This window comes from Papaver somniferum, chromosome 2 (genome assembly GCF_003573695.1).
Source record: "Papaver somniferum cultivar HN1 chromosome 2, ASM357369v1, whole genome shotgun sequence".
NCBI lineage: Eukaryota > Viridiplantae > Streptophyta > Magnoliopsida > Ranunculales > Papaveraceae > Papaver > Papaver somniferum.
In genome coordinates this window covers 36,386,354-36,397,738 of record NC_039359.1, presented here as the reverse complement: position 1 = coordinate 36,397,738, position 11,385 = coordinate 36,386,354, and the positions used below count along the sequence as shown (strand labels likewise).

Here is an 11,385-nt window from a genome sequence, read left to right as displayed (position 1 = left end):
TCTCCAATCAACTCCTTCAGCTGAGCATACTTCTGCAGGTTGTGGCGGAGCCTGACAGTGAAGGCAATTTTCTTGAATGGACGCCGCTAGCACTGACATGCTTGGCCAGCTGTAAAGGTGCACGATGCCAGTATGTCCGCATGTCTCTTCGTGTAATTCTTGTAGTATTTTCTCCGCTTCCTTCTTGTTTACACACCTAGCAAGGGATCCTCCCGCGGCTCGATAGTACAAAGCTCTTGTATTACTATAAATTACTTTAGGACCTTGGTAGACATTACACGATCCTCGTCAATCTTTGTCAAATCTTCAATATACACTCTTATCCAGTTGTCCGCCTCATTGAATGCTAAATCTTCCTTCGAGGTACTAGGTAGTTCCCTTCTTTTTATTGTTATCGTGCCTTCGACATCGTCGTTTAGCTGCATCTTACTAGCCAAGGTAGCCAAAGCGTCCACGTGTCGATTTTCACTTCTGCCCATGTGATCTAAAATTGATCCCATTTGATGAATTTTGTGCTTCCGCTCGGTAAGGCGCTAGATACGCTTCTTTTACGTGGAAGTCCTTGTTTACCTGGTTCGTTACTAGTTTGGAGTCCCCTTTCACCTTCATGCTTCCGAGGTTGAGCTCTTTTTTCATTCTCAACCCTAGTATCAGTGATCCGTATTCGGCGACGTTGTTACTACATGTGAAGTCTAGTTTGAACGAATACGATAGTATGTCTCTTTGTGGGGCTTCGAATACTACTCCAGCTCCGCCCTCAGTTCCGTAGGATGACCCGTCGAATAACATAGTCCATGGTTTTCCTATTTCCACGATCGCTACTTCTCCGGGTATATGTTCGTGTACTTCGTCGTCTCCTTCTCCTGGGAACATTCCTACCAGGTCGGCTATTGCTTGGCCCTGCACTTCCTTGGGTCGCTGATATTTGAGTACGAATTCGGATAGCTATCGTAGCCATCGAGCGGTTTTTCCTGTTAGGACTGGCTTGGAAGTTAAGTACGTTATCGGGTTAACTGCGGCTACGACGATCGTTTCATGAGCCGGAAGATATGGGCGTAAATTTTGTGCAGCGTAGATGAGATCTAGGCATGCTTGTTCCACGCGCGGATATCTCAGCTCTACTTCCCTCAGGACCCGGCTGACATAATAAATGGGTGATAAGTTATCGTTTCCCATGTCTTGCGCCAATAAAGCTCCTATTGCTAGACTGGTGGACGTCGTGTACAAGTATAGAGTAACTCCCTTTATCGGTGGCCTAAGAACCTGTTGGCTGACCAGGCACTATTTGAGTTTATGAAACGCTGAGCATTATTCTTCTCCTTATACGAAAACGGCGCCTCTTCTTAGTAGAGGCAAGAATGCGGAGAACAGTTGGGCGAGTCCAGGTATAAAGCGTCTTATATAGGATATCCTTCTGATGAATGCATGTAGTTCTATGGTATTTATTGGTGGCACCATGGTTGTGATGGATTCGACTTTGTCAGGATCCACTTGAATTCCTTCATCGGTTACCGTGAAACCTAAGAACTTTCTCGATGCTACTCCAAAGGCGCATTTGAGAGGACTCATTTTGAGCTTGAACTTCCGGCATTTTTCGCAAACTATTCTTAGGTGTGTTACATGATCTTCTGGAATCCGCAATTTTACTACTATGTCGTCCATGTACACTTCCACTGTTTGATGTAACAAATCATGAAAGATTGACGTCATAGCGCGTTGGTAAGTGGCGCCCGCGTTTTTCAGACCGAATGGCATCACAACATAGTAAAAGTTTTCGTACGGGGTTTGGAAAGCGGTTTTTATTGCATCTAATGCTGCCATCCTTATTTGATTATACCCGCTGAAGCAATCCATGAAGGAGAACCTTTTATTGCCCATGTTGCATCTACTGTCATGTCGATATTGGGTAATGTGAATTCATCTTTAGGGCATACCCGATTGAGGTCTCGATAGTATACACAAATCTGATTTTTTTTCATTCTTCTTTGTTACAGGTACGATGTTGGCTAACCAAGTTGAGTGTTAGATGGGTTTGATGAATTTAGCTTCCAACAAGCGTTCCACCTCCTCTTTTATTGCAATAATCTCCGCCCTTGGGAATTCACGGCTCCTCTGTTTACTGGCTTGAACTCAGGTGAAACATTGAGGGTATGGGCAAGGAGACTGCTGTCGAGCCTGGAATTTCATCGTATTTGAAGGTGATAACGTCCTTATATTCTCGGAGTAGCTTGATCAGTGCCTCCCTTTCCTCTTTTCTCAAATTCTTACTGACCATAATAGGGCGCTTATCTTCCTCAGTTCCGATGTTGATTTCCTTTACCCCGTCCATGGTGAGATCTTCAGGCGACAATTATTTCGACAGGGTTTGTATCCTTTCCGCGTGTTGGTCCTAGAAATCATCATCATTGAGTGTCCCGTATGGTAATTTGGCTAACCCTTGGTCAACGTCTTCTGAGTGAATTTCCGCTTCTTCATCAATTGATGTCATGGCACAGTTATGCTTATCAACGGAAGCCCCCTCGGTTAATTTCTATAAGCGGTACACATGTTCCCCATCTGGTTTCGACAAGCGTCAGAATCTAGGTTGTTCTTCTTGCTTCCGCTTCTTCTCTGTTGGGAGCACCATCTTAGAAGGGCTGAATACAGATTTAGTTATTTTCTTCTTTTCCTTGGGTAGCGGAATAGGTTGTATTTCTGGTATCTCATCTTATTCCTTTAGATGTCATAGAAAACTGCATCCTTCATATATGCTTCTTCTGGGTTGATTGGGTTGCTCGTAGCGGGGATTTGGTATTTCCTGCCTCCCATGTTGGTTTTGACACACTGGTGGTATGTTGAATCTACGACTTTGTGATTAAGTAACCATCCCCGCCCTAGGAGTACGTGAAACGTGGCATCGTCTTCCAAGACGTAGAATGGCGTGAGCGCTTTGATGGGTCCGACCTTCATTACCAAGTTAACGATCCCAATAGTTGTCTGCGAGTGGCCTCCGAATCCCTTTACAACCGTTGTTCGCATCCTTATAACTGATCGTCGCACCCCAGAATTTCGAGAGTGTATGTGGAGATTAGGTTTAGGGATGCGTCGCCATCGACAAAGGCTCTCTTCAACTACTGTCGATTAACAGTAACTGTGAGATAAAGAGGTCTAAGATGCTCTCTGGGGTAGCAAATATCTTGGTCTGTGAATATGATCACTCCTTTGGGAATAGGGTCATAAGGTCTTCTGGATGCGATGGTTGTTATTTCTTTGGACGCCTCCTTGATTTGGTTTTCACTAAACCCCAGTGAGTCGAAGAACTACTGGGCTAGTATAGTTTGCTCAAATTGGATGGCCACGGTATCAGTGTTTTCGAATGCTGGGATTTCTGCTTTATACGCTTATTCGGTGTCTTCCCATGGCTTCCATACGTCTCCGCTTAGGTCATGTGAAAGCATTATTACGTTGTGTTGGATTGGTCCATTTTCCCCTTGGTTATTCATTTCGATCTCTCCCGCCGCGTGCTTTCTCTGGAATAACCATCGGAGGTTGTAACATTCGACTGTCGGGTGTTGTATCCTTCGACGATAATGATAGTACATAGCATCGCTCTGATCAACCGTACTAGGATCCATATTCGTTGGTGGCAATTGGATTCTTTGTTTTCCAGCCATTATTTTAGCAGCCCTACGATTTTTTTCCCGGTTGCATGGTAGAGGCGGTAGTTTGATGAAATCTCGTTTTTGATCTCTGGCGCCTCCTCGATTGTAGGACTGAGTTGTCTGTGCATTCCATCCTTCTTGATTTTTAGTAGCACGAGTGTTGCATGGAGATGCTGATATGCTATTGATTGAATGGAGCCAAGCGTAGTCTGCATTAGACTCATCCACATAGTCAGAAATCCTTGTTGCTGCTTATTCTAGCTCAATGAAAGTTTGGAACAGAAATTGACCAGGCTTCTCTTGAAGGAAGGCGTCATTCCTCGTATGAAAATGTCTACCAAAGTGTCTTCTTTGATATCCTCGTGGCAGTCCAATGCGAAATGACGAAACCTGGTGATGTATTTTCCTTTTTTCTCTCTTATCCGCTGGTTGCATCTGCTCAAATCTATTGATGTGATTTTTCTCTTGGATGAATAGAATTTTCTGAGAAAGAGAGTGGACATGGCCGACCATGAGTTTACGCTACCTGGTTTCAGGTTGTCGTACCAGGTGAACGATGTGTCTGTTAGCGAGTTTGGGAATTCCCTTAAACATAGCTTCCCATTAGTTGCTTGATCGTTCATGGTTGACAGTAATCGACTAAGGTGTTCACGCGCGTTCCCTTGCCCGTTGTATACTTTAAACTTTGGTGAGGTATAATCCTCGGAGTATTGATATTTTACGACTTCGGAGGAATACAGGATGTTCATGAAATCATAGTTGTCATGTTTCACCACTCGGTAGTTTCTTTCTAGATACTTTTCTATCGCCTCTTGCGACATAACTACAGGTGTTTCCCCTCCATTTCCAGTATCCTTTGTTGTTTCTTTAGCGCTTTGTTCAACTTCAACCGCTTTAAGCAATTTCCTTAATTCTTGTTATCTCTAATGTGATCCTCTAGCTCTCGTTGCATGTTCTGCAGGGATGGTCGCACGGGTGGTGTATCTCCGTCTACTTGTTGTTTGTCCTTTTCCTATAGATCCTTTATTCCTCTCCCTTGTGTAATCGGACTTGCTACTATTCCCACTCTCTCGCCTTCGAAGTTAAGCGACTGACCAACTGGATGATTCTTCAGCACGTCTGTACTAGTACTTTCATGGTGTGCCATGGTGTACGAGAGACGAGCCTTCGGGTGTGGTCGCCAAATGTTGGGAGGTAAATATGAGATTGTTTCTAAATGCCCTAGTTACAACAATGACAACACCTTTCTATAATTATATGAGAGAGCTTGCTTTCTGTTGTACTGTGTCCTTCCTTTTATATGCTTTTCCCAAAAACCTTGTTCTCATGACATCATGTCATGGGAATCCCCTTATTTACAACTATTGTCATTCCTCCTAATGTGACCTTCTACGTCCCAACTTATTCCTTCCTTGTCCTTTCTACTTTATGGATATATCCTATTAGGCTTAGGCTTCAGCCCCCAAGTTTCCTATGTTCCAAGATGGGTTTATCTTTTCATGTATTAACAAGTATCACAACTCACCCTTTTGAACCCGATTACCATGATATAAAAACTAGTTATGGTTGGAATACTAACTCAAGTTAAGGGACGTTTGAGGTAGAAAATAACCAAACTTATGTAGATTAGTACATAAATCACTTTTTCCTTGTAACCTGTTATAGAGGCTGATGAAATCATTAGAAGAGACGATATAATAGGATAAAAAAGGGTCACCAGTTAGTAATTTTAAAACCCCCTTATCTATATAATTTTCATAATGGATGAAAAGCCCTTATTTAATTAGTGTTTTTAGTTTAATTAGCTAATCATTAGATTAATGAATTTTTTTTATACTTAATAAAAAATTAAATCAGATTAAGAATTAGGTTTGGTGGAGAGATAAAATAGAGAGCTTTTTTTTTTAGAGATTTATTTCAAAAACCTAGATTTTGATTTACTCAAACAAAATGAATTATTTCAGTGGCAAATTGGAGGTGGGTGAATCTCTATATGATAGAGAAACTGTATTTTACAGATACCCCACGATGGAGATCCTACTATGGTTGATCTCTTAGCTACAATGTCAATTTCAGGGCAATTTACGGTTAAAATTGACCAAAGAAGCCAACCGTATGAGCCATTTATGGTTGGAATTAACTATAGAACCCAACTGTAGGTGCCATTTACGGTTAGTTACCCGATGAACATCCAACCATAACTGGTTAAAATCGGGAAAACCCAATCATCCAGTTACGGTTGGATTGTTCTCTTACGAGACGAACCGTAAATAGGTTACGATTCGTTTTTCAGTGGCTAGTATCCAACCGTAACTAGTTACGGTTGATAACATTTAAGTCAAAGCCAACCACTCAAAAACTTAAATTATTTTTGCTCGGGATTTTTACGGTTGGTATTGTTAAAATCGAAACCAACCGCAACTATTTTTACGGTTACCAAATTAACCGTAACTGGATATTTCAAATAGTTTTTTAGGATTTACGGTTGGTAGTTCTTCAATCACCAACCGTAACACCTTCAGAAATCATAGTTACAGTTGGTTAATTAAGAATAACCAACCGTAACTCCAACTGCAACCCTAAAAAAAAAATTTAAATAAGGTTTAAATATATTTGATGATGATTATCAAAGAAAAACTTATTTTAATTTCGTTTTTTTTATTTTTTATGATTAGGTATGAATGAATAGACGGGTAATTTAGTCCTTTTAAAAATGGAAGGGTAATCTAGACCTTTAATATGACATTAGGACACCCAATTTGATAGACATTATTATCATGGTTCAGCCCCTCCAATGATTTCATCAGCCCCTATAACATGTTACCTTTACTTGTCCTTGAACTGACGGATATAGCTCAGTTTTTTTTGTCCTTAAAAGAGGTCACCAAGGCATTTTACAACATTTTAAGTCCCTCATAAGGTCAAATTATGCTTTAGTTTAGATGAAAACTAAGAAGCCAATTGTCCCTACCATGCAAAGTTTGATTTTCCATCGTATTGGAGATGGATTATCAACTCCAATAGAAGCAAATTGGATTCCACACTCAACAAATCTAGACTCATCACAATGTTACCCAATTTCCTTCCCCTGGAATCACGAAAAATTAAGCACCCTTCCCAACCCTATAATCCAAAAAATCATGAACATCCATCTCCTCCAAAATAGACACCAAGACAAAATTATCTGGCCACACTCAAAATCCTGAAACTACACTACCTCATCGGGATAAAAATGTCTAACCCATGGTCAACCAACTCACACCCCTTTACCACCTACCAAATTCCTAAGGACTTTACTATGTCCACCAAAAATTCGGATTTTCTTGTGGAAAGCCATCAATGAAGGATTACCAACCTTCTCACTCTTACATCACATCCATCTGACCAACTCAGACATATGCCCAAGATGCAACACTGATCCACAATTGGCAAGTCACCTTCTAATTCTCTGTCCAACAGCAAGTACCTCCTGGAACACCTTATTCACCCAACTTTCAATTTCACCTAACTCCAACCACCCCCACACGTTCACCTTAACGCCTCAGACAACCATTCCTCAAATTCTTCAACAACCTGCGTCAACATCTGTAATCTCCTCTTTCTGTTTTCTATTCTGGACCTTATGGCTAGCTAGGAATAATCTAATATACCAACAAAAGCAAACAACTTCAGAACAAATCCTAGCATGGGCTCAGCAACAAGAATTCTACGTGGCTCTACACTCTTCACCATCAATCATACCAGGAGACGCACCGATATTTAACCACCCGACGATGGACAAAAGGGTGTCAACAATATCGGTAGGATGGTCCATTCCGAACATAAAGATTAACACAGACGGAGCACCCAGAGGTCACCCAGGATTTGCGGGGGCAGGGTTCATATGCAAAGATTCTGATGCACGAACTGTAATGGCTCTAGCTCAGCCATTAGGAATTATAACTGCATTAACTGCAGAAACTCGGGCTCTGCTATTGGCATCAAGAACAGCAACAGAAAGGCAATGACCAAGAGTTATCTTTGAATCCGACTCAGAAAACCTTTTGCGTTTCATTACTTCATCTACCCCCTCCCTTCTGCTATTCAGCACAACTACAGATAAGGAAATCAAGCGGCGGACAGGTTAACCAATCATGCGGCAGATGGAAGTCAAACAGGGAGTTTATCAACCAAAATATGGGACCATGCAATCTCATCTTTCATTAGTCAAATTCTATCCCATGATTCCGTGGATACCACATACCCACGACAAATCGTAAACTAATTTCCTTTTATTTAATTTCATGCTTCAAAAAAAAAAAAAAAAAAAAACAACGGAACACATTACCCAACCGGATGGAGGATCTGAATTTCTAAATTACTGTGAGTTGTGTACAACGGTTTGTAATGTGTGACACATCATGGTACAACATTGCTTATATGGTTCTCTGAGCGTTGTTCTTTCTCACTCTCTGCAACTTGTGGCTACAAAAAGTAGTAGACAAAAAAAGACTGCGCAAGTTAGAAACACTCAACCGATGAAAGATAACGTACACTCTTTTGGTGACAACAAAAGATCTTCCCAATTTCATACACGTCCTCTGTTATTCCTGTGAGTTTTAAAAGTTCGATTGAGGAAACAAAGGTTGGAAAAAATGGCGTCTTTACAAATTGGGAAATCAAATTTCTCTCCTTTTCTTGGATTTCGATCTGATTTACAGTCGACTTCGTTTTTGATGGACTCTGATTTCATTTCTTTGAGATTACAGTGTCATAAGAAATTGAAATTTTCAGTTAAAAGAGAATTTAGGGTTTGTTGCAGAGTCCAAAATGATGATGGTGAAACCAACAAAGGTTAGTTCTTTTTCATGAAATTGAGCTCTTTTTTTTCTTGAACTATATTTTAATTCTACTTGGTCATTTTCAGGTGAAGAACCTACAGAATCATTGTTTATGAAGGAACTACGTAGACGAGGAATGAAACCTACTTCTTTGATTGAGGAAAGTGCTAAAAAAAGCTTGTACGAAGCTGTTGAAGAAACAACACAGAAGGAAGATGAGAGAGGGTCCTCAAAGAGTTCAGTTTCTACCGACTTCGAGATTGGTCGACTTGCTAATCAAAGGCAGACGTCCATGGCGTTGAACAGTGAAGGCCTCGAGGTAAACGCGTTATCTTTGCTTTATTCACAATGCTTTTGCCAACTGTTTTTGTCTTAAAATTTTAAACCTTGTGAAATGGTTGAATTTTGGAACTGAATTGTGAAGGTTGTCTTGATATAAAGTTTTGCGGTTGTTTGATTTATTGTTATATTGGCACTACCCTCTCTAATTAATTGACTCTTAATAAAGGTTACCAATAGGAGCACTACTTCTAATAGTAATGCTCTAAGTCTATCTGGGCTAACGAAGTGGTGTTAGGTGAATTTCGAGTTGTCGACTAGTGTGACTTTCCTGTGAGGGGATAGGTACGTCTGTGTTGGATACTGATACTGAAGAGATAAAGTTGGAAGGATAGTTAAACTGTGTTGGATATAAAGTCGGTTTTCACTCTCAAAAAGGCGTCAAACAGTGAGATAGTGCGCGAATAAAAGTGTGAAGGGATCCTTCCTCATAGTTAAAAGGGAGTGAGTAGAATAGCACTTAACATGTCATTATTATGTATTTGCACTGTGGTGATTTCTGTCCTGGAGCAATTTTAGATTTATTTAGGTATGTTAGGATACAAAATCTAGGATTACAGGAGCTACTACTAAGAAAGGGGAAACCGGGAATCTTGCTATGTTTTGTTCTACGGGCAAAAGGTGTGATATCAAAATTTTGTGACTTGTTAAACCTTCGAAACAAAATTGCAAGTGAGAAACAAGCCTTAAAATAGAATGTTTTAAGATCTGGTTTTGTTACTTTGAGTAGGTATTTTGTTGCAGGTACACCAATCGACTTGAATCCAAAGAGTTCATATTTTTTGCTTATTACTGGAGAATATTTTCCACCTACTGAAGAGTAGCCTTCTTTTTTTTTATAAGTTAAAGGGGCTTCTATTGTTGCATGACAATGTTAGTTTATGTTTTCAACTTGACAAGATTTGGCTTATACCTGATCCCCAATTGGCAACCACTATATAGATCATTCTGTGGGTGGTGGAGAAGGACTTAAGGCAATGCACTAAAGTACAGGGAAACCTTACTAAAACTACAGTTGGTTATTATGAAAAGGATGTTTTAACTCATTTATCCTCACCCCGATTATATTTTGATCTTTAAGGACGGCTTTGCAGAAGCATGGGATACTTTCAGATAAGAAAAGAACTTTCCTAGCCCTTGTCTCCGATCATAATGCTATTTATGAAATCTAAGTTAGATAGTGGCAATCTCACTTAGGATATGTTCATGTTCCAATGTCGAGATCTTCAACAATAGGTGTACGATACATTTCAGTTTCTTATAATTCATCATAGCACTTCATTGCATTTATTACACTTGCATGCAGGGTCTGATTCCACGTGCTAAACTGCTGCTAACTCTTGGAGCAACATTTTTCTTGGGATTTTGGCCATTGATCCTTGGAACTGTGGTGATCTTTGGAGGTCTCTACTTTGTAAGTGTTTGGTTTTTTTCTCCTGCGCTTCTGGCTTCTGCTGTCATTGTCTATGCCCATTATGATAGATATTCATCCGGAAAACTTAAAAAAGATGGAGGAGAAAGATAGACACTCAATGAAAATCAGATAAAATGGAATGAAATGAAGCAAATGAATAGTTGACCTAAGTATACCCTCTCAGGAAAACAGGAACAAAATAAGATGTGAACACTGAAGCCCTGGGATAATCTACTCCTATTATCCTGAGAATAGGATGACTAACATGAATACTATGAATACATGCTAAATGGGTCTATATGTACAGATTTTTGTATTGTCCAAATCCAACATCCAATTTAGATTGCGGTTCCATATTATTTAAGCTTTTTAATTGCTTCTTATCTCCTACAACTGAAAATTTTCACCATTAAAAAATGCAGTATTTTGGTCCAAGTTTCATTCATGATGCAAGCATGAGGTCCATGTCACCACCTCCATACATTGATCCATATGTTCTTCTAGAAGAAGAGAGGTTATCAAAGATTGCTGAGAATGTTAAATGAAGAATTGGGAGCCTCAGAAAATGAATATAGTTCTACACTGCACGATGGAAGTATTAAAAAGAGTACAGTTTTCTGTTGCTTCTTTTTCTACATGTGCACATGTACTTACTCTGTAAATCTGACAGTTTTAGTAATAGTGTATACAGGTTTATTGATATTGATTTTGTGTTGGTTCTGGTTTCTCATATATTTGCTTCTATCGTGTCAGTTCTTGACATTGAGGCTTTATATTTTTTATGTGCTCAAAACACCACATAGAAAAGAAAGAACAAGTCTTTCTTTTTCCAGAACATCTCAAGGTACAAAAGTAATTGCTAGGAATTTCGGTTTTGGCTTATAATTGGTTATGTTGATAGTGATACAATACTGTGTTGGCAAATGAAACTTCCCTTTCATGTGGCTTCAAGGAGAGAGGTTGATTTTCTTCTTTTAGTATATGCAAGCCCAGGCTGAAAAATAGACACCAACACTGTAGCCAAATTGAAGGGGTACATGCAGAACAGCATAAGTGCTGCTTAACCATAAACTGAAGGGGTTGGCATTTTGGTATTATTTATGGTTGTTAACTCCCAAAGTTACCAATTTGTTTTTTTTCTGCGTATCTGAAGTAACCCCAAAATAAGCAA

At 39.8% G+C, this 11,385-nt stretch overlaps 1 protein-coding gene across 1 annotated transcript; it reads left to right on the top strand.

Moving 5' to 3' along the window:
* Nucleotides 1-8,125: 8,125 nt before the first annotated feature.
* On the top strand, nucleotides 8,126-10,946 carry LOC113347376. Its single transcript, XM_026591024.1, has 4 exons — nucleotides 8,126-8,474; nucleotides 8,548-8,780; nucleotides 10,107-10,214; nucleotides 10,637-10,946. Exons 1-4 carry the CDS (start codon nucleotides 8,276-8,278, stop codon nucleotides 10,757-10,759), a joined length of 663 nt encoding a protein of 220 aa, XP_026446809.1. The 5' UTR covers nucleotides 8,126-8,275; the 3' UTR covers nucleotides 10,760-10,946.
* The last annotated feature ends 439 nt before the right edge of the window (nucleotides 10,947-11,385 follow it).

Excerpts from the sequence above, each read along its gene's own strand:
- LOC113347376 (XM_026591024.1), top strand. The coding sequence starts at position 8,276 with ATGGCGTCTTTACAAATTGGGAAATCAAATTTCTCTCCTTTTCTTGGA. Across the intron at positions 8,475-8,547 it reads TGATGGTGAAACCAACAAAG|GTGAAGAACCTACAGAATCA; the intron begins GTTAGTTCTTTT and ends GGTCATTTTCAG. Across the intron at positions 8,781-10,106 it reads TGAACAGTGAAGGCCTCGAG|GGTCTGATTCCACGTGCTAA; the intron begins GTAAACGCGTTA and ends ACTTGCATGCAG.